This window comes from Mobula hypostoma, chromosome 22 (assembly GCF_963921235.1).
Source record: "Mobula hypostoma chromosome 22, sMobHyp1.1, whole genome shotgun sequence".
Classification (NCBI taxonomy): Eukaryota; Metazoa; Chordata; class Chondrichthyes; order Myliobatiformes; family Myliobatidae; genus Mobula; species Mobula hypostoma.
The window spans coordinates 50,427,301-50,450,884 of record NC_086118.1 but is presented as its reverse complement, the minus strand read 5'-3'; the positions used below and the strand labels follow the sequence as shown (position 1 = coordinate 50,450,884).

General features: G+C 44.5%; 1 protein-coding gene across 4 annotated transcripts in view; it reads left to right on the top strand.

Moving 5' to 3' along the window:
* aatkb (apoptosis-associated tyrosine kinase b) overlaps positions 1–23,584 on the top strand; it is a 384,531-nt gene that overhangs the window by 47,375 nt on the left and 313,572 nt on the right. For all 4 annotated transcript variants that reach the window (XM_063030543.1, XM_063030541.1, XM_063030540.1 and 1 more), the window contains exon 2: positions 10,578–10,604. In XM_063030543.1, coding sequence (XP_062886613.1) covers positions 10,578–10,604 — 27 coding nt within the window. The remainder of the gene's footprint in view (positions 1–10,577; positions 10,605–23,584) is intronic.

Here is a 23,584-nt window from a genome sequence, read left to right as displayed (position 1 = left end):
TGGAAGGACCTGTCACCGTACTGCATCCCGAAATAAAACTCATCTCTTGCTTTCTTCCTTTAGATGGGAAAGTTGTAATTTTCTCTGTCTCCTTCTCTCAATGAGAAAATGTAAACAATCTTCCACCATTTTTTCTCTCTCTCTCAGTCAGTCTTTATTCCTTCTCTCTGTTAGTCTCTGTCTCACCTCTCTATCTCTCTTTTTCTCTTTCACTGTCTCATTCTGTCTCTTTTTCCTCTGTCTGCCCCCTCACTTTCGCTGTCTTGCTGTCTCCCTTTCTCCTCTCTGTCTGTCTGCCCCTCCCCCTCACTCTGTCTTGTTCTCTCTGTCTCTTTCTCCCCTCTCTGTCACTCTTTCTCACTCACTCTTTCGTGCTTTCCACTCCACTTTCTCCCTTCCCACTCCAGGCTCCCCTTTCTATCTCAATCAGTCATCTTGAAATCGTCACTTGATATACTGTAACCTCTTACTATTTCACATATTATTGAAATGACATTTCTTTATCTCTCGAAAATCATCCTTGATTTGCAGGGATGAATTTCTATTCGGCAAGTTGCACAACCCATTAAATCCCACTGCCACTGCACACATTAGCCACTCAACAAAGAACCTCGTCTATCTTTCACCTCTGACTTTGGGTTCCAAATAGCCAGAGCCTCGGTTCAGCTTTTTACAGATTTTGTGTGCTTGCTGTGTTAGGCTTTCAGCCGTCATTTTGTTTTTGAAGTGTCACAAGTTGAATTTCTGTTCTGAAGTATGAATAAAGTTTACACTGCAGTGGTTATGATCATGAGGAAAGCAGTGTATCTGTATTTTAATTCTGTCACTGATGGGGGTTGTGTGAACTGTAGCAATGTACTTTTTTTCTGGAATACATTCAATGAATTGAGAAGTTAATTAACACAGACCTGGCAGGGCAGTTTATTTGCTGTGCCTGCAGAGGTTTGGTTTATTCGTTTACAGGATTTTTAATTTTATTGAGATGCAGCTTGGAATAGGTCCTTACAGCCCTTTGAGTCCTATTGCTCAGCAATCCCCCGATTTAACCCTTGCCTAATCACAGGGCTATTTACCCTGCCAACTGGTAGGTCTTTGGACTGTGGGAGGAAACCGGAGCACCCGGAGGAAATGCACGTGGTCACGGGGAGAACGTACAGAGGCCTTACAGGCAGTGGCGGGAATTGAACCCGGGTCGCTGGTCCTGTGCAGCATGCTGCACATTCCAAAGGTTAATTGTTTCAAGGTCTCAAGGCTGTAATTGGGCAACGCGGTCTCATTGGGCCCAGAGGACCTGCTGCCATGTTGCATTTCTAAACGATGGAAATCTGAAATAAAAGCGGGAGATGTTGGGGGCGTCATGCTGCAGTTTTACAAAACTTGGTTAGAGTGCACCTAGAAAGGGCTTATTTCTGTGTTGAGGGCTTGTATGATTCTGTTGCTGCTCAGTGAGTCAGATGGCGTCTATGGAGAGCAGTAGTAGCACGATCACTCGGGTCGAGTACGATGTCTCCTGAGGGGCTGTCTATTGGTGGGTCCTCAGGGCTGTAGAGGCCGATCCAGGATCCACATGTTCTGGTGCCGTGTGGACAAGAGTAAGTGGTGGCTGTGGTCAGTGGTTGGGTCTCTTGGTTTTTAGGTCTCTCCTGTCACAGCTGCCGCTTGTTCTCTTTGGCATAGCTTCCTCTTGAACAAAATTCCTCCAGGTGTATCTGTTAGGGTGGCGGGGTGGAGATGCGTCTCTACCAAAGGAGGTGAAAGGCGCTCCTTCCCTCTGCTAGCCTGCAGGTCACCCTTGGGCAAGGTGTAGCACCTGCTTAGCCCCCGATCAGGGTCACGTGAAGCCATGGGAGCAGGCGTGGGTGGTCGTATGAGTAGCTGGTGCTTATCACAAGTCCCGGTTATGTGACCACTGACGCCAGGTAGACAATCTCCGAAGAGTATTGATAATGGCTGGGGTCACCTATCTCGTAAAGACACTGCCCAGAAGAAGGCAATGGCATACCACTTCTGCAGAAAAATTTGCCAAGAACAATCATGGCCAAAGACCATGATCACCCATGTCATATGACATGGCACATAATGATGATGTAACTATTGAATGCGGTGTCCTCCTGGTTTTTAACCGTAATGTTGAATAGACAAACAGTCAATGTTTCAGATTGAAGAACCATCATCGGAATGAAGAAAGAGAGAAAGCAAGTCAATCTAGGTCATAGACAGGTGTGGGTATGGTGAGCAATTGTGCCACAAAGGGGTGACATAATGTTGCAGTAAAGGGGCCATAGATATCCTTGCTATGTGTAATATGTTGCTAATGTTATACAGTTTGGTCAGTGGGACTTGCCTAGCAGGGCAGCAAGGTAATGCAGTGGTTCGCACAATGCTTTACAGGCGACCCGGGTTCGGTTTCAAAGGTGCTTGTACGTTCTCCCGGTGACCGCGTGGGTTTCTTCCAGGCGCCCCGCTTTCCTCCCACAGTCTGAGCACACACTATGTTAATTGGTCATTGTAAGTTGTCCCACGACTGGGCTGGGATTAAATCGGGGGATTGCTGGGCAGCGTGGCTCGAAGGGTCGGAAGGGCTTATTCCGCTCTGTATCTCAATAGCAAATAAAATTATACAAACTGTGGAAGCAGAAAGGCCGGACTGGTGAAAGTGGTCAGTCCTGATTCAAACAGAGAGAAGGACTGAATTACCTTTCACTGTGGAGTCCTCCTGACCTCCCAGCTATGCCTGAATCAGACACTGCTCTCTTTCTGTCCTTCTGTTCGATGGACAAGCACTGACTAGATGGGCCAAAAGGCCCATTTCTGTGCCATAGTGCTCTGTGACACTATTTCCCTCCCCTTTTTCTTTGCACTGTTTACTTATTTTGCGATTTATAGTAATTTTATGTCTTTCGTGGCTGGAAAAACAACAAATTTCTTGTCACAGCAGTGTTGGCAGCGTAGTGGTTGGCGTAACACTATTTCAGCACCAGCGAACCACGTTCAGTTCCACCACCGTCTGTAAAGAGTTTGTCCGTCCTCCCCAAGATTGCATGGATTTCCCCTGGGTGCTCTGGTTTCCTCCCACATTCTAAAGACATACGGGGTTTATGGTTTAATTGACCACGTGCCACAGTGCGCACTCGCAGGACGGGACCCAAGTGAGGGAGAACTGCAGGCTCTCTCTGTCACAGCAGTTGCTGACACCGACTCAACCCGGGCGCGGCGGAAGGCGGCCTCAGACACGGCAAGCGCTGACGACGACTTGGCCCCAGGAGCAGAGGGCGGCAGATTCCCCATGAAACAGGAACACCAACAGAGCCTCAGAGGCATGACTGAGTTGCACCACAAGATTAATTCTCTCCCACACAATGACTCTGCTAAGGCACTAAATGAGAGCCCTCTTTAAATAATTATAGAATGCGGGAAAAGCCATGCCAATCACAATTAACTTGAAAAGGTTAAACCGAAACCACAAGGGCTTAACAGCTCTAGTTAAGATAACAATTAGTGAACACAGGATTTCATGAACTCCAGAAGCTCAACGCTCTACGTCAATCCGCAGAGGCCCGCAGGGCTCATGACTACGTGGGTGTAATTGGGTGGTACGAGCTCATTGGGCTGGAAGGACTTGTTACCGGGCTGTATCTCTAAATATAAAACAATGACAACAAACCTGATTCTGATGAGCTTGAAATATCCATTCAGGAGGTGGGTAAAGCTAATGGCCCTCTTAATCATAGAACAGATCACTTCCAGCAGTTTTGGCTCTGAAATAATTTTATCACGGGCTTGTACATGGAATATGCAGGCACGGTGCCATAGTGTGATCTTTCATCTTTGACAAACATGAATGGGTTATTGAGGGTAATGCAGTAATTCTCGTTCATGCAGTTTTGAACAACAGTGGTTTCCAGGAATTCATATTAAGCGGGGACTGGTCACCACTCACTAAAGGAATGATTAACAACGTTCAAATAACGAGATTATTTTTAAAGCTGACAGAAATAACCAGTTGTGATTAGTGCTTAAAATTCCTAGTTTTTGTGGGTTTGGATGCCTCTGTAGCGTAGCGGTTAGCTCAACGCTCGGTGCGTTCTGGAGTTCAGAGATTAATTCCTCTGCTGTCTGTAAGGAGTTTGTACATTCTCCCCATGACCGCCTGGGTTTCCTCCAAGTGCTCCAGTTTCCTCCCACAGTCCAACACGCGTAGTAGGGTAACACGCGTAAAATGCTGGAGGAACTCAGCAGCATCTATGGAAAAGAGTAAACAGTTGACATTTCCTGCTGAGACCCTTCATCACGATGGGAAAGGAAGGGGAGAAGTCAGGGTCTCGGCCCAAAATGCTGACTGTTTACTCTTTTCCATAGATGCTGCCTAGCCTGCTGAGTTCCTCCCATGTTCCGTGTGCGTGTTGCTTTGCATTTCCAGCATCTGCGGATTTTCTCCAGTTGGTAGGGTAATTGGTCTTTGTAAATTTTCCTGTGGTTAGGCTGATGTTAAATAGGTGGTTGCTGGGTGGTGTGGCTCGTTGGGCCAGAATGGTATGTTCCACATTGTATCTTTAAATAAAATAAAGTTCAGGATTTTTAAAGCAGTATTCAACAAAAGTGGGTATTTTTAGTTTTTAAGCAAACTCTTGATGAGCATCAACCCTGCAAAGCACTACTGAGTCACATCAGTCAACAAACGCAAAATGCTGGAAGCAGGTCAGCAGCATCTCTGGGGGAATCTAAACAGTCAAGGTTTTTTAGGCAGTCACCCTATCTATACCTAGGCTCATGCTTTGTGATGGAATTGTCCTGGAACTTCTGCAGAGCCTTTCTGACGATAATTATCGACCCCAATCTGCAGCTCCAAGAACACCATTGTTCAGAGCTACGTTTTTAAATTCAATCTGCAATCTACGCTCAGATCTGAAGACTGGTCGCTGTTGAAATTAAAATTTGCTATATATCATAACTCCAGAATATGCCCTAACAATCCATTCTCACACTAGGAGTCAAGAGACTTTGTAATTAGATTTTATAGCACTGTGTAAAATAATGAGCGATGCACTGCAAACAATTATGAGCGATCACATCTGGAACCGGGAAAATGGTTGAGATTGAGGTCACCAACTATTTTTATATATTGTACATTTCCTATTGTAATTTATGTTTTTTTTAATATATTGCACTGTACTGCTGCCACAAAACAACAACTTTCATGACATATATCAGTGATATTAAACCTGATTTTGATTTAGAGCACAAGACAATCAGATATAGGAAAAGTTTAAGACCATTTAGCCTGCCAAGTCTACTTAGCCATTCAAATACAGCCAAGTGCAAGGTGTTGCAGTTTGGGAGGACCAACCAGGTCTTGCACAGTGAACAGTAAGGCACTGAGGAGTGTGGTAGAACAGAGGGATCTGGGAATACAGATCCATAATTCCTTGAAAGTGACATCACAGGTAGATAGGGTCGTAAAGAAAGCATTTGGCAGGTTAGCCTTCATAAATCAATGTACTGAGTACAGGAGTTGCAATGTTGTGTTGAAGTTGTGTAAGATGTTGGTGAGATCTCATTTGAAGTATTGTGTGCATTTGTGGTCACCTACCAATAAGAAAGGTGGAAATAAGATTGAAAGAGTGCTGAGAAAATTTACAAGGATATTGCTGGGACTTGAGCACCTGAGTCATAGGGAGAGATAGAATTACTTTATTCCCACAGTGTTCTACGTTCTAGGGGAGATTTGATAGAGGTGTACAAAATTATAAGGGGTATCGTCATCGTTATTAGGTCACATCTGGAATTTCTGGTTGGCGGATGATTTCCCTCCACGCCGCTCTGACATATTGGGAAATCATGTTCGTGGCAGGTTACAGCAGTAGTTTGCCTTTGCCTTCTGCCGGGTGAGCTTAAAGAGATCACCACCTCTTGCAGTGGATGACCAGGACGTCTAAGTGCCTTGTGGTGAGGGGTATGGATAGGGTAAATGCAGACAGGCTCCTTCACTGAGGTTGGGTGAGACTGGAACTAGAGGTCATGGGTTAAGGGTGAAAGGTGAAATGTTTAAGAGGGCATAAGGAGGAACTTCTTCCTTCAGAGGGTGGTGAGCATGTGGAACGAGCTGCCAGCACAAGTGGTGGGTGTGTGGTCAATTTCAACAGTTAGGAGAAATTTGGATAGGTTCATAGATGAGTGGGGAATGGAGAACTATGGTCTGCAACACGATGTGAGTAGACAGATTATTGGTTTGGCACAGCCTAGAAGGGCCAAATGGCCTGTTTCTGTGCTGTATGGCTCTATGGCTCAATCGTGGTTGCTTTATTTCAACCCTATTCTTATGTCTTCTCCCCATAATCCTTGATCCTTAACTTTAAGGGCAACTTCTGTGGTTTTATCTTAGTTCTGTTTCAATAGCAAAGTGATAACAGGCTCACTTTCTGCACTTGCTCCATGATAAAACATCTTTCTCCCTTTCACCTCTGCTCAGTTTCACTGGTGGTTTTGACACCGGCACACCATTTCTCTCCCACTTCTAATTTTATTGCGTCGTCTGTGAAGTTGACTCAGAACTTCAGTTTACGGGCACCATGGCAGCAAAAGGGTTAGCACGACGCCATTACAGCACGGGGTATTTTGGGATTCAGAGTTCAATTCCAGCTCCAGCTGTAAGGAGTCTCTGTACGCCCTCCCTGTGGAACGTGTGGGTTTTCCCCAGGTGCTCCGGTTTCCCCCTACAGACCAAAGATACACCGGGTACATAGAACATAGAAACCTACAGCACATTACAGACCCTTCAGCCCACAATGTTGTGCTGACCATGTAACCTACTCTGGAGACTGCCTAGAATTTCCCTAGCGCATAGCCCTCTATTCTTCTAAGCTCCATGGACCTATCTAAGAGGCTCTTAAAAGACCCTATCGTATCTGCTTCCACCATCGCTGCCGGCAGTGCATTCCACACACCCACCACTCTCTGTGTGAAAAACTTACCCCTGACATCCCCTCAATACCTTAAAAACTGTGCCATCTCGTGCTAGCCATTTCAGCCCTGGGGGAAAGCCTCTGACTATCCACACGATCAATGCCCCTTACCATCTTATAATCCCCATAATCCTTGATCCTTATCAGGTCACCTCTCATCCTCCGTCGCTCCAAGGAGAAAAGGCTGAGTTCACTCAACCTATTCTCATAAGGCATGCTCCCCAATCCAGGCAACATCCCTGTAAATCTCCTCTGCACTCTCTCTATAGTATTGACATAGGTCCACGGTGAGGACGCACAGGATGGTGCCGGAATTGAACTCTGAACTCCGGAATGGTGTCCCGCTGACTGCTATGCCAACGTGGAGCTGCAGCACGGGCCTTTTAGCCTGCCGAAATCCATCACAGCCCAGGCAAAGTCCCACCCAGCACTGAACACATTTACATGGAGCACTGCCATAAGGAAGCAGCATCCATCATCAAGGACCCCCGTCATCCAGGCCGTGCTCTCCTTTCTCAACTACTACCAGCCAAGAAGTCCAGGAGCCTTAGTTCCCATACCATCAGATTCAGGAACAATTATTATCCTTCAGCCAAGAGTCTCCTGAACGGGCATGGACAACTTCACTTTGAACTGATTCCACAACCTATGAACTCAGTTTCAAGGACTGTGGTAAACCATATATATATATATGTTGTAACTGGGTTACCTGTCTGGACGCGCCCCTCTGCTGACTGGTCCTGTGGCTCCTCCCACAGACCCCTGAATAAAGGCGATTGTGCCACTGCTCCTCCCTCAGTCCAGGACAAATACTCAGCATGGTCGAGGGTCCATTTTACTGTTAATAAAAGCCTTTCAGTATTTACTCTACTTCCAGTCTTTCGGAGTAATTGATAGTGCATCAAGGACTCTACAACTTAGTGTTATTTTTTTCCCATTATAAAAAAATATTTGCATGATTTGTCATCTTTTTCACATTGGTTGTTTGTCAGTCTTTGTTATTTACAGTTTTCCATAAATTCTATTGTATTTCTTTATTTTCCTGTAAATGCCGGGGAGAAAGTTATCTCAAGGCAGTATCTGGTCACATATATGAACTTTGATAATAAATCTACGTTGAACTTTGAATCATGTTGAGCAACAACCACATGTACACTTATCCACAATAATCCAGTTTATTTTTTCAGTGGGACCTGGTCTTGTATTGTTCAACTCTCAATGCCATTTTGGACTGAGGGTGCGCTGCCAATTAAATGTGAAATTTTAAAGAATTTCTCATGAAGTTTATAAAATAAAAACCCTGCTGTTTTAAGAGCTCTTTAAATCATTGTGCTCTTGTGGGATTATTTACTCTGAATGAAACTCCAGTGAATAAAACACTGAGCCTTACATCCAGAAGAAGTGAAAAAAGCATAGTAAATAAAAATTACAGGATAACAGAGGAAGGCCATCCAGCCTATCGACTCCATTACTGGCCCAAAAAAGTCAGTGCTTCCTGTTTATCCTGTCTTCGCTTCTCAGAATTTGTGCATGTCATATCAGTTCAGTTCCCCTACTGTCCATAATCAAAATCAAAGTCAAGTTTATTGTCATATGGACAAACACATGGCAGCCCAGGGGCAATAAAAAACTTGCTTCTAGCAACATCATTGGCACATAGCATCGTATAAGCAGCATTCACAAGAAAAACAAAATAAATAGAAATTATACACTATTTTGACCAAAACAGAAGCACAATTAGAACAAAAAAAAGCCAATTTTGTGCGAAGTGGTCATTGTGTTCATCCAAGAAGATCTCAACCTCTTCGTAGGGTTTGGAGGGTCGTGTGCCTCAATGACCTGGAGGGCTTTGCTCCCTGGAACCAGGGCCTCGTGCTTTGGCTCTCGGTAGGGTCACCCATGCCGAAAAGGTCAAAGGGTAGAGGACAGACTAAGAGTGGTCCACTGGACCTCCAGGTTCGGGAGTTCAGCTCAGGGCTAACAACTCTGACTGGTAAAACAAAACTGTTATGGAAACAGCAATGAAAAATCCTTCTACATCTGAGTGCCATGGTATTCCTGAGTCTCCATTCGGGATTTGGATGACTGACAGTGGTGAAAACCGAAAGTAAGCAACCAACACCATGAAGGAAGCCCTGAACACCGCCAGAGATGAAGGACCTTCATTGCTGCCTTAAACACTAGCAGTGTACTGGACAGTATTAATGGTCATAGTGCCGCTGTGGGCACGTGGCCAAGTGGTTAAGGCATTGGACTAGTGACCTGAAGGTTGTGAGTTCGAGCCCCAGCCGAGGCAGCGTGTTGTGTCCTTGAGCAAGGCACTTAATCACACATTGCTCTGTGACGACACTGCTGCCAAGATGTATGGGTCCTAATGCCCTTCCCTTGGACAACATTGGTGTCGTGGAGAGGGGAGACTTGCAGCATAGGCAACTGCTGGTCTTCCATACAACCTTGCCCAGGCCTGCGCCCTGGAGAGTGAAGACTTTCCAGGCGCAGGTCCACGGTCTCGCAAGACTAACGAATGCCTTCATTAAGTGCTGCTGCACTGTAGTGATTAGAGTTTCGTCAGTTGGTTCAAAAACTGAATGGTTGAAGGGAAGTAGCTGTTCTTAATTTAATCCCGGTGGTGTGGGACTTAATTTAATCCCGGTGGTGTGGGACTTAATTTAATCCCAGTGGTGTGGGACTTAATTTAATCCCGGCGGTGTAGGACTTAATTTAATCCCGGCGGTGTGGGACTTAATTTAATCCCGGTGGTGTGAGACTTAATTTAATCCCGGTGGTGTGGGACTTAATTTACTCCCGGTGGTGTGGGACTTAATTTAATCCCGGTAGTGTGGGACTTAATTTAATCCCGGTGGTGTGGGATTTAATGCTTCTGCAGCTCCTGTAGCTTTGAGAAGATGACATGTCTTGTGTGGTGGGGATCTAAGATAATAGATGTTGCCTTTTTGAGGCAACAATTAGGTTAAAAAAAACAAAATCCATTGTAATCGGGAGTTTCCAACCTGGGGTCCACGGCACCCGCGATTAATGATAGGGGTCCATGGCATAAAAGTAGGACTGGCAACCCCTGATTGTAGTGGTCTAAGTCAGTGGTCCCCAACCTCCGGGCCGCTGACTGATACCGGGCCGCGAAGCATGCAGGGGTGCAGCGGTAGCCCGAACGCACCCAGCACATCTTTAAGAAAAAAGCTGAAATAAACAAGCTAATTAGGTGCCGCCTGGCACGTAAATGTCGGCCCAGATCAGAGGCGTCTGTACTTAATTTCATAGCAAACAAACAGCAGCAGCCTAGCTACACTGCTGTCATTACTACTGTATAACACCCTCTGCAGTCATTCCAATCCTATAACTTCCTTGCTATAGTGTGGTGACCAGAACTCTAGCTTTGGACTAACCAGTCTTTGGCGCACCTGTCGGATAACCTTTCTGTATTCTGTGCCCTGGTCAATAAAGGCAAGAATGTCGTCTATTTCCCTAACCATCTCATCTCTTTGTCTTGATACTTTCAGGGATTTTCTGAATATGTAAATTAAATCAATGACAATGCAAATCCCAACACTAATTGATTTATTTCTTCTGTTCCCTTTGCATTCATTACCGGAGCAGGTCACTGGACGTCGGGCCAGCGAGGCGGTGAGTACACTGTGATTTTCTCATTAAAGCAAGATTTGCCTGAACAGTGTTAGAAATGGCAGCACTTTATTTTGTACGATGGTGAAAATCTTTGTCTTTTACGCACACAAAACGTTTGGAATCTGTTGCTATGTTGAACACCAGAAATTTAATAAGGACCTTGCCATATCTTTATTTGCCTGCCTCTAGTTCCAGAGTAGTTGGTGAAATGATACTTGAACCCTTCAGATGACTTCCTGGTGAGTGTTAGATTCTGAATGCTTTTGTGATCCCAAGACTCTTTGGAAGTCAAGAATGAGGCATAAATCTTGCTGCTTACGATTGCTTTATTAAGTGTTACAAGAGCCAAGGAGGACAGGAAGAGATGTGGTGAGAGGCAAAGAAATGAGAGAGACTACAAAGTAGTAGAGCCCACTCATGTCGGACTAGAGGTCACAGGAATTCCACTGATAACAGTTAACCAATAAAATAGCCAGATTCATGTAATGTGACAACCTCACTGAAAGCAAGAAGTTTCTACAAAAGTACAGAGGTAACTATAACCACTGGGAAGCTCACTGCATGTCGGTGATTATATACAAATACAAACAAGCATATGGAGGTTAAACTTCTAAGAAAAATACAATCCTACCACTCAGTCCAGCACCGGGTCCCGGGAAGTTCGCCTGGTTGTTTGGCATGAGTTTGCAGAGTGCGTCCAGCATGAGACAGATCACGATACCAACGCCTGGTTGAAAGTAACGCTCGTTTAGAAGGATGGCCATTGAGTTTTGTCTGGCACGCAACCAGTGGTGAGGAATGGTGGCTCTGCCATCACAGTGTTGTGGTCAACTGGGGACCTTCTCTTGGATATCGCCGGTTCTGGTTCTGCCTTATCTCTGCTTGTTCTGATATAACAACTGAGGTTGTGCTCTGGAATATCAAACTCCAGAGGATTATGGAGGACGGGTGGGATTAAAACTGGAAGTAGATACATCTTTGCAAGATCAAGGCTGTGGGGAACTGGTGCAGAAGGCAGGGTCATATTGAGGGGCTGAATGGCCTCCTCCTGGAGTAGCATGTAGAGTTGGCCAGGCAGGGAAAGCAGTCTATCCTCTGTAAAGGACACCTATTTTAGAATAAAAACACAAAATACTCTGCAGACGCTGGGGTCAAAGCAACACTCACAACACACAGGAGGAACTCAGCAGGTCGGGCAACATCTGTGGAAATGATCAGACAACGTTTTGGGCTGGAACCCTTCATCAGGACTGAAGAGGGAAGGGGCAGGGGCCCTATAAAGAAGGTGGGGGGAGGGTGGGAAGGAGAAGGCTGGTAGGTTCCAGGTGAAAAACCAGTAAGGGGGAAGATCAAGGGGTAGGGGAGGGGAAGCAGGGAGGTGATAGGCAGGAAAGGTGAAGAAGGAATAAGGGAAAACACAAAGGGTAGTAGAAGGAGGTGGAACCATGAGGGAGGTAGTAGGCAGCTGGGGGAGGGGTCAGAGTGAAATAGGGAGAGGGGAAGGGAGGGGGTGGGAATTACCAGAAGTTGGAGAATTCTATGTTCATGCCAAGGGGCTGGAGACTACCTAGATGGTATATGAGGTATTGCTCCTCCAACCTGAGTTTAGCCTCATCATGGCAGTAGAAGAGGCCATGTATGGACATATCTGAATGGGAATGTGAAGCAGAGTTGAAGTGGGTGGCTACTGGGAGATCCTGTCTGTTGTGGCAGACGGAGTGGAGGTGCTCGACGAAGCGGTCCCCCAATCTGCGTCGGGTTTCACCGATGTAGAGGAGGCCGCACCGGGAGCACCGGATGCAATAGATGACCCCAACAGACTCACAAGTGAAGTGTTGCCTCACCTGGAAGGACTGTTTGGGGCCCTGAATGGTGGCAAGAGAGGAGGTGTAGGGACAGGTGTAGCACTTACGCTTACAGGGATAAGTGTCAGGGGGGAGATCCGTGGGGAGGGACGTGCAGATCAGGGAGTCGCGGAGGGAACGATCCCTGCGGAAAGCTGAGAGGGGTGGAGAGGGAAAGATGTGCTTATTGGTGGGGTCCTGTTGAAGGTGGCGGAAGTTGCGGAGGATAATGTGCTGGATCCGGAGGCCGGTGGGGTGGTAGGTGAGAACAAGGGGAACTCTGTCCCTGTTGTGGTGGCGGGAGGATGGGGTGAGGGCCGAAGTGCAGGAAATGGAGGAGATGCGGGTGAGGGCAATCCTCGATTCAATTTCGAGGGCAATTCACCTATTTTAGAATAAACTGAGGACGTTATCATCTTTCATTTTCATATCGCTCACATTGGACAGATGGGAAATGAAATCACATGTTCTGGATTACCATACCAAATCTTGCAATATTAGACTAGTGTAGCAAACTATTCAGGGATCTAATTTATAACCTGGCTACACACGATCTGAGTGGCCGGGGTGAAGATACATCTCTACCAAAGGAGGTGTAAGGTGCCCCTTCCCTCCGCTAGCCTGCAGGTCACCCTTGGGCAAGGTGTAGCACCTGCCCAGCCCCCCGATCAGGGTCACGTGCAGCCATGGGAACAGGTGGTGGATGGTCGTATGAGCAGCTGGTGCAGATCACAAGTCCTGACGGCAAGCAATCTCTGAAGCATATTGATACTGGCTGGGGTCACCCACCTTGTAAAGACACTGCTCAGAAGAAGGCAATGTCAAACCACTTCTGTAGTAAAATTTGCCAAAAACAATCAGGGTCAAGATTGTGATCCCCCACGTCATATGACATGGCACATAATGAATCCAAATCCAAATTCAGACCCATAATTTTTCTGTACTTTGCCTTATGAGGCTAGTTTGGATGAGCTAAGGCTCTTCGCTTCAGAGCGAAGGAGGATGAGAGGTGACTTGATAGAGGTGTACAAGATGATAAGAGGCATAAATCGAGTGGACCGTCAGAGACTCTTACCCAGGGAGGAAATGGCTGATACAAGGGGAGATAATTTTAAGGTGATTGGAGGAAAGGATAAGGGGGATATCAGGTAGGTCTTTACACAGAGAGAGGTGGATGCATAGGTGGATGCCGGGGTGACAGTCGAGGCAGATACATTAGGGACATTTAAGAGGCTCTTGGATAGGCACATGAATGGTAGAAAAATGGTGGGCAATGTGGAAGGGAAGGGTTGCATTGAGGTTAGAGGTTTTAACCAAGTAGGTTAAAAGCTTGACAGAGCATTGTGGGCCGAAGGGCCTGTAGTGTACTGCAATGCTCTTCTGCATGTTCTGTCCAGGTGTTCCAGCTTCCTCCCACATTCCAAAGACGTACGGGTTAGTAACTTGTCAGCATGCTATGTTGGTACCAAAAGCACGACGATACTTGTGGGCTGCCCCCAGCACAATCCTTGGACTGTTTTGGTTGCTGACGTAAACAACACTTTTCACTCTAATTTGATGTTTCAATGTTCAGAATCAGGTTCATTATCACTGGTATCTACCAATAAATTTGTTAACTTAGCAGCAGCAGTTCAAGGCAATACATGATAATATAGAAAAAAATAAGTATATCAATTGCAGTAACTATATATATGTATATTAAATAGATTAAAAATAGTGCAGAACAGAAATAATCTATTTTTTTTAAAAGTGAGGTAGTGTTCATGGGTTCAATATCCATTTAGGAATCATCTGGCAGAGGGGAAGGAGTTGTTCCTGAGTTGCTGAGTGTGTGCCTTCTGACATCTGAACCTCCTTCCTGATGGTAACAATGAGAAGAGGGCATGCCCTGGGTGATGGGGGTCCTTAATAATGGACACTGCCTTTCTGAAGCACTGTTCCTTGACAATGTCTTTGATACCTCGGAGGCTGGTACCCAAGATGGGACTACTAATTTTACGACTTTCTATACCTTCTTTTGGTCCTGTGCAATGCTCCCCCCACATACCAGACAGTGATACAGCCTGTCAAACTGCTCTCTGCGGCACATCTGTAAAAGTTTTTGCGTGTTTTAGGTGACAATCCAAATCTCTTCAAATTCCTAATGAAATATAACTGCTGTCTTGCCTTCTTTGTAACTGCATCGATATGTTGGGACCTGGTTAGATTCTCAGAGATCTTGACACCCAGAAACTTGAAATTGCTCACTCGCTCCACTTCTGATCCCTCTGTGAGGACTGGTTCGTGTTCCCTTGTCTAACCCTTCGCAAAGCCCACAATCAGCTTTTACATGTGGCAATCAGAGCTAGTAAAGCAAATCTTTCCTTCATGGACTCAGAATAATTTCAGGATGGGAGAGACACTGGGAGATGGAGAGAATGATTTATTCAAGCAGCCCGTCTAATTGTACTTTCCTTCAAATTCAGAGATTCTTCACGTTATCCCCAAGTAATCACTGTGATGATTTTTAACTGGGTAAAACATTTATTGACTAGTATCCACCTAAACCACAAACCATAGGTTAATTGCAGATAATCGTCAGTTGAGTTCTCAGTCCCACAAATCCCAGTCGGGTTTGTGCAATGAGCTTGGAGTAAATTGAAGATTGACTGGCTTGCTTTGTCCTGTTACAGTCTGCTGTCTAACTGGCATTGGTTGTGTGGGTATGACCACAAGGACGATCCGTGTTGCAAATGGGAGTGTTTGAGCTGATGAGGAGCTTTCAATTTTATGCATTTGAAAGCACGGAGTGATTCATTTTGTTTCCCATGACCTTGAGGGCAAGTGAAGAGGAATAAATCTTTGAATTTTCTGTGCCTGAGATGCAATGCTAGGTAGAAGATGGATCTTTATTCTACAACGGGCTGTGCTGCCTGTTGCAGTACAGTGGACTGATGGAACCCATTCTGTTGTCACAGAGAGGACTGGCATGGAAATAAGCCCTTTAGCCCACTAAGTGTCTACTAACCATTGAGCATACATTTACCAATGCTCTCTCTAATTTTTTACAGCTGCACAGATCAATCACTGCTCTGAGCAGGGAATTTTTACGCAGGCTGAAAACTGGGTGGCACTTTAAATGCTCCTTTCTTAATATGCATCATATGGATAGTTAGAATGAAAACTGAAAAATCACATACTTTTGACTTTATTTATTGATTGAAGGGTAAAACAAAATACAGTACAACAAACAAATTATTTCACATTTCAAAAACTTTTACTTGTCTGTCTTTATCCCAGCTGCGCCGCAACAAAGGCTATGTGCGTGGGAGCATTTCAGTTACAGCGCGGCCGTGCAGCTTAGAGGGAACTGTGATTTATACCAACCTTACACTAATCTCTGGAACATGAAACAATATGACACAGCCAAGGGGCAGGCCACTGGGCCCACGATATCGTGTTGAACTAATTAAGCTAGAAATTAAAACTCGCTCTGCACATCTTCTTTGAAATTCCCCTTCTCTTCTCCCCTCTCCCACTGGGGACAAAAGATACAAAAGCTGGAAAGCATGTACCAGCAGGCTCGAGGACAGCGTCTGTCCCACTTTTGTCAGCCAATGCATGGTGCGCTTGTACAATAAGATGGACTCTTGGTCGCACTATCTACCTTGTTATGATCTTGCACTTTATTATTTGGAAATTCTGCACTTTTTTGGTAACTTTTACACTCTATTCTGCGTTGTCACCTCTATCAGATTTGTTCCTTTACCTTTTCCACCTATCACTTCCCAGCTTCTCACTTCATCCCCTTTTCTCCACCCACCTGGTTTCACCTATTACCTGCACGATTGTACTCCTTCGCCTAACAGCACCACCTTATTCTGGCTTCTTTCCCCTTCCTTTTCAGTCCTGATGAAGGGTTTCGGCCTGAAACAGTTTATTCCTTTCAGCAGATGCTGCCTGACCTGCTGAGTTCCTCCAGCATTTTGTGTGGGCTATTCTGCATTGCTATTGTGTTACCTTGTTCTACCTTAAAGCACTGTGCAATGATCTGATCTGTGTGAGCAGTTTGCATGTCAAGCTTTTCACTGTTTTTTTGATAGACCGACAATAATAAACCAATACAGGTCGAGTTCCCCTTATCCAAACTGCTTGGGGCCACAGGGGTTTTGGATTTCGGATTTTGGAATATATATATAATAAGAGTTTGGAGTCACCATAATTTCTGACTCTGAATTTATGTGCTACTGGTAAGCAGTTTTTGTCTTACACTTGTTCATCACACATATGTACGGTCTGTCTAGGTACCATATCCAATGCGGACGTTGGTGACCATGGTTTTCCATACAGATCTATCCCTCAATCTTTGGATGACTTCCATTTCCTCGATGTGTAGCCACCTGGCTATGCTTTTGATGTACGTAAGCCGAGGTCTTCCCCTCAATCCTTCCAGAGAGTATGAGTTTTTCTAGTTCATCTTTCCGCATGATGTGTCCTAGGAATCTGAGTTGTCTTTCTCTTATTGTTGGTATGAGTGATCGAACTGCTTGGGCTCTTCTGAGAACTTCTTCATTTGATGTGTGTGTGGTCCATGATATTTTTAACATTCTCCTGTAGAACCATAATTCAGCTGCTTCTAGTCTCTGTTCCATTGCTGGGGAAATGGTCCAGCTTTGACTTCCATAAGTCAGGATAGAATAAATGTAGCACTGCAGTATTCTGTTTTTAGTGTAAACACAAAATAATCATTTTCCACTGAGGCTGCCCGACATGCTGAGTTCCTCCAGCTCCAGCGTGCTGTGAGTGTTGCTTCTGTTTTTAGTGTACGTGCTCATCTTTCTGTCTGCTAATATGGTCTTCATTTTTTGGAAAGCTGCTTTGTACAGTATTTAATATTAAAAAAGTATTACGTACCGTTAGTATAATGAAAATATAACATATGCAGGGTAGCAAAAGCAACACAGCTGCATCGGGCGAATACTTGAATCAGCTGTAGAACAACAAATTTCAGTCTTCACCTACGATGCTGTGCTTTGATTAAAAGGTTACATACACCATATTTGTATTCATTACTTTCTGGGTTTTATGTAAGGTATAAAAACAATCAGCATTTCAGGCTTGTTCTGGTGTTAGATTTTCATCAGCGATGATCTCCATAAACTCATCAATAAATTTCTCTGCTGCTTCGTGTTCAGCAGACGCTTTATCTTTAAAACATTTTAAATCTTTCAAAATGTAATGCTGCACCTTTTCTTAAATTTCTGTAACGGAAATATTCATAATTCTGTAATATTCACAGTTACCTTCAATTTTCAGTTTGTTGGATCAAGATTAAGTCCAACATCAATTTACCAGATGGGAACTGTCGGCATTTCATTTGCTCCTTCACAACAGAGGGAAACTGTGGTACAGAAGGCAGAGCTGCTGTCTCGCTGGGTTCAATCCCCACATCAGGCATTGTCTGTGTGGGGCTTGCATTCTCCTCCTGTGACCACGTGTTTCCTCCCACGTCTTCCAACCTTATGTGGGTTGCTAGATTCATCGGTCATTGTAAATTGTCCATCATGTATAGGTGAGTGGTAGTACCTGGGTGAAGTTACAGGGAATGTGGGGAGAACAGCGGGCATCTTTTCCCCAGGGAGCAAATGTTACTAATACTAGAGGGTGAACGTACAAGGGGCGATTGATAAGTTTGTGGTGTAAGGTAGAAGGAGTCAATTTTAGAAAACCTAGCGCATTTATTTTTCCTACATTTACACACTTAGTCCAGCTGTCGTGGAGCATACGGATCCCTTCTTTGTAGAAGTCGGCATCTTGGACCTCCAGAAAGTGGTCCACAGCAGGAGTCATTGATAAGTTCATGGCCTAAGGTAGAAGGAGATGAGTTATTGACTTCAAACTTTCTGCATTTTCACTCAAAGAGCTGAACTGCATGTGCATGTAACAAGAGCTGTATAACTCATCTCCTTCTACCGAAGGCCACGAACTTATCAATCACCCCCACTGTGGACCACCTGGAGTTCCAAGATGCTCTTGTTACATGCAAGTGCAGTTCAACTCTTTGAGTGTTAATGCAGAAAGTTTGAAGTTAATAACTCATCTCTTTCTACCTTAGGCCACAAACTTATCAATCACCCCTGCTGTGGACCACTTCTACAAAGAAGGGATCCGTATGCTCCACAACCGCTGGACTAAGTGTGTACATGTAGGAAGGGACTATGTTGAAAAATAAATGTGCTAGGTTTTCTAAAATTGACTCCTTCTACCTTAGGCCACGAACTTATCAATCACCTCTCGTAAGATGAAAGGGGATTGGTATTGGTTGTGCATCCCTTATCTGAACTTCCAAAATCCAAAAACCTCTAACATCCGAGATATTTTTGAGCACTGACATGACGTCACACGTGGAAAATCCCACAAGGTGCTGGGGAGGTTCCCAGGCAATGTACAGGACCCTGTCACCACAGACAGTTCTGAGAAATGACCTCATATTTGTAATGAACAGAAGTTAGTGAAAAATAGAAAAACACTGCGTGAAGTGAAAAATGAAAATCTTGATCGTGTATTGAAAGGATACATACATCATTGTCAGAGCAAAAATATGCCTCTTAATAATTTTGTGTCAGTCGATGCTGATCATAAAAAAAGCAAAGATCTATCACAATGAACTGAAAATTGACGGTAATTGTGAATATTACAGAAATGTGAATATTAGAGGTTGTATAAATTTAAGAGAAGACACATCATTAAATTTTTAGAGATTTTAATATGTTTTAAATATAAAGCGTCAATTGATCATGGAACAGCAGAGAAATTCATTGATGAATTTGCAAAGATCATCTCTGATGAAAATCTAAAGCCAGAACAAGCCTACAATGCTGATTTTTCAAAGTTCAAAGTAAATTTACAATGAAAGTACATATATGGCACCATATACTATACTGAAATTCATTTTCTTGCAGGCATTCATAGATGCAAAGAAATACAATAGAATCAATAAAAAAGTACACACAAAAACTGACAAGCAACCGGTGTTCAAGAAGACAAACTGTGCAAGTACAAACTAAATCAAATAAATGAATAACACTGAGAACATGATTTGTAGAGTCCTTAAAAGTGGGTCAATAGATTGTGCAAACATTTCAGTGTTGAGGTGAATGAAGTTATCCACGCTAGTTCAGGAATCTGATGGTTGAAAGGTAATAACAGTTCCTGAACTTGGTGGTGTGGGACCAAAGGCTCCTGTACCTCCTTCCCAATGGCAGCCACAAGAAGGGAGCATGACCTGTTTGGTGGGGGTCCTTGATGGATGAGGGGAAGAGGTAAATGGTATAGTCATAGTCATAGTCATACTTTATTGATCCCGGGGGAAATTGGTTTCCGTTACAGTTGCACCATAAATAATAAATAGTAATAAAACCATAAATAATTAAATAGTAATATGTAAATTATGCCAGGAAATAAGTCCAGCACCAGCCTATTGGCCCAGGGTGTCCGATCCTCCAAGGGAGGAGTTGTAAAGTTTGATAGCCACAGGCAGGACTGACTTCCTATGATGCTCAGTGCTGCATCTCGGTGGAATGAGTCTCTGGCTGAATGTACTCCTGTGCCCAACCAGTACATTATGTAGTGGATGGGAGACATTGTCCAGGATGGCATGCAACTTGGACAGCATCCTCTTTTCAGACGCTACCGTCAGAGAGTCCAGTTCCATCCCCACAACATCACTGGCCTTACGAATGAGTTTGTTGCTTCTGTTGGTGTCTGCTACCCTCAGCCTGCTGCCCCAGAGCACAACAGCAAACATGATCGCACTGGCCACCACAGACTTGTAGAACATCTTCAGTATCGTCCAACAGATGTTAAAGGACCTCAGTCTCCTCAAGAAATAGATATGGCTCTGACCCTTCTTGTAGACAGCGCCAGTTTCTTTGACCAGTCCAGTTTATTGTCAATTCCTATCCCCAGGTATTTGTAATCCTCCACCATGTCCATACTGACCCCCTGGATGGAAACAGGGATCACCGGTACCTTAGCTCTCCTCAGGTCTACCACCAGCTCCTTAGTCTTTTTCACATTAAGCTGCAGATAATTCTGCTCACACCATGTGACAAAGTTTCCTACTGTAGCCCTGTACTCAGCCTCATCTCCCTTGCTGATGCATCCAACTATGGCAGAGTCATCAGAAAACTTCTGAAGATAACAAGACTCTGTGCAGTAGTTGAAGTCCGAGGTGCAAATGGTGAAGAGAAAGGGAGACAAGACAGTCCCCTGTGGAGCCTCAGTGCTGCTGATCACTCTGTCGGACACAGTGTTGCAAGCACACGTACTGTGGTCTGCCAGTCAGGTAATCAAGTACTGTTAATCCTTGCTTAATGTTGCATTTAGAGTCATCATTTATATTATAAAATCTATATGAATTTTGTGTCAGTCGATGCTGGCATTTCAGTTTGAAAATTTTTGGTTACGTTGATTTGCTTGTCCTGATGAAAGATTTTGGCTTAAAACATTGTCTGCTTTTTCCCCTCCATAGATTCTGCCTGGCTTGTTGAGTTCCTCCAGCATTTTTGTGTGTGTTACTTTGGATTTCCAGCATCTTCAGAATCTCCTCTGTTTTTGATTGCGTTGGGAGAGTTTGTTGAGTTGAAATAGGAGGATGTCATGTTGAAGTTGCATAAGACTTTGGTAAGACCTCATTTAGAGTATAGTGTGCATTTTTGGTTACCCACCTACAGGAAAGTTATCAATAAGATTGTAGGAATACAGAGAAAATTTCCAAGGATGTGGCTGGATTTTGAGGACCTGAGTTAGAGGGAAATGTTGAATAGACTCGGACTTCCCCATAGAAGAGTGAGCATAGGGGAGATTTGATAGGTATTTTGGGGGTCTAAATAGGGTAACTGCAAGCATGCTTTTTCTTCTGAGGTTGGGTGAGACTAGAACTAGAAGACATGGATTAATGGTGAAAGGGGAACTTCACAGAGGGTGGTAAGAGTGCGGAATGAACTGCTGGCAGAAATGGTGGATGTGGGTTCTATGACTAAGAGGTGGTTAGATACTGGGTGGGGATGGGGGTTTATAGTGTTGAGGGACAGAGTGAGAGATGGTGGAGGACTCGATGATGGTGCCCAAAGACTGTTTGGGAAGAATGGTGGCCAGAAACACAGTGGAAGGAGAGCTGGTGGTGAAGTATTGGAATATGAGAGACTGATTTAAGGTGCAGAAGATCCAAGGAGGACAAAGAGGCAAATGACAAGGAGAGAACATTCACATAAGAGAAAGGTGAGATATAGGATAGACAGAGAGATTCAGTTGATCTGGACAACAGACAGGAGATGGAAGTCAGGATCAAAGCCCAGATGGCATTTAAACCTCAGTGGACCCATGTGTTTTAGAGTGAACAATATTTCCTTTGTCTGATTTGAACTGGAAAAAGTTTTTGCTGTTCTTGTTGGACGTGGTGCAGATAGAATTGGGAATGAGGAAATAGTAAACTGGTTAACATTAACACGCATATGAAACTTCTGTATGGATTAGCTCATCCCAGATCTACCAGGGAAATTGGACCCATGCTTTGCACTCACCTGCGGCCGTGAATCCACGAGCCAGGGTGAAGGCCAGCTGGCCCGCTCCAATGAACCCAACACTCATCCTCTGGAGCCTCCTCAAGAGTGCAGAGACAATTTACAAGGATGTTGCCAGAACTTGAGGACCTGAGTTATAGGGAAAGGTTGGGATTTTAGTCCATAGAGCATAGAAGATTGAAGGAAGATTTGACAGATGTATAGAAAATTATGATGAGTATAGATTGGGTAAATGCAAGCAGGCTTTTCCCACTAAGGATGGGTGAGACTAGAAAAAGAGGTTGTGGGTTAAGGGTGAAGTGCTTAAGGAGAATGTGAGGGGGAATGTGTTCATGCATGGTTCTAGTTTAATCTCTTTTGATGGTTCTCTTGATGAAGAGGCAGAAATTTGAGATTCTCAGATTTGAACATTTTTGCCCTACGGCTCCTTGTCTTTACAATGCTTTACATAATCGTGTAATTTAAGGAAATGGTGAATTTTTCTTCCGTTAATTGTGCAGAAGAAACCTCCTTTTGACTACTGGGGCTCCACCTGTACTCTCTTCAGATAGGTGAGGTGTGTCTTTTGGGAAAGACCTGCCGCACAGTATGACGATTAATCTGGCATCTTTGAACAGGTGAATGAAATACAACCTTGAATGTCACTGTCAACTAGGACTGCAACATTTTCCTTCAGATATTTTACTTCCAAGGTGGGAGTTGTCTTCAAAAGGTGATGCAACAACTATTAAGGACCGCCTCCACCCAGGACATGCCTTTTTCTCATTGCTACCATCAGGGAGGAGGTACAGGAACCTTAAGAAACACACTCAACATTTAGGAACACCTTCCTCCCCTCTGCCTTCAGATTTCTGAATGGACAAAGAACCCATGCACACTACCCCGCTAATTTTTGGCTTCCTTTTACATATATGTAAAAGATATACATCTTTAATTTATAGTGTTTTTATATATTGCATTGAACTGCTGCTGCAAACCAACACATTTCACAACATATGCCAGTGATATTAAATCTGACAGTGATTGTGATGTGATTTTAATTCATTTCATTGTGTGCGCAGTGGTGTAACAGTCAGTGCTGACTCTCAGAGCTCCAAAGACATTGGTTTGGTGAACTTGGTTCACCAGATACATTCACAGGTGCAGGTCGACTTCCAACTTCCGGTAATTCCCTCCCCCTCCCTTCCCCATTCCCTATTTCACTCTGCTCCCTCCCCCAGCTGCCTATCACCTCCCTCATGGTTCTACCTTCTTCTACTACCCATTGTGTTTTCCCCTATTCCTTCTTCACCTTTCCTGCTTCCCCTCCCCCACCCCTTTATATTTCCCCTTACTGGTTTTTCACCTGGCACCTACCAGCCTTCTCCTTCCCACCCTCCCCCCACCCCACCTTCTTTATAGGGCCTCTGCCCCTTCCCTCTACAGTCCTGACGAAGGGTTCCAGCCAGAAATGCTGACTGATCGTTTCCACGGATGCTGCCCGACCTGCTGAGTTCCTCCAGCGCGTTGTGAGTGTTGCTTTGACCCCAGCATCTGCAGACTATTTTGTGTTGACCTTCACTAATCTGGCACC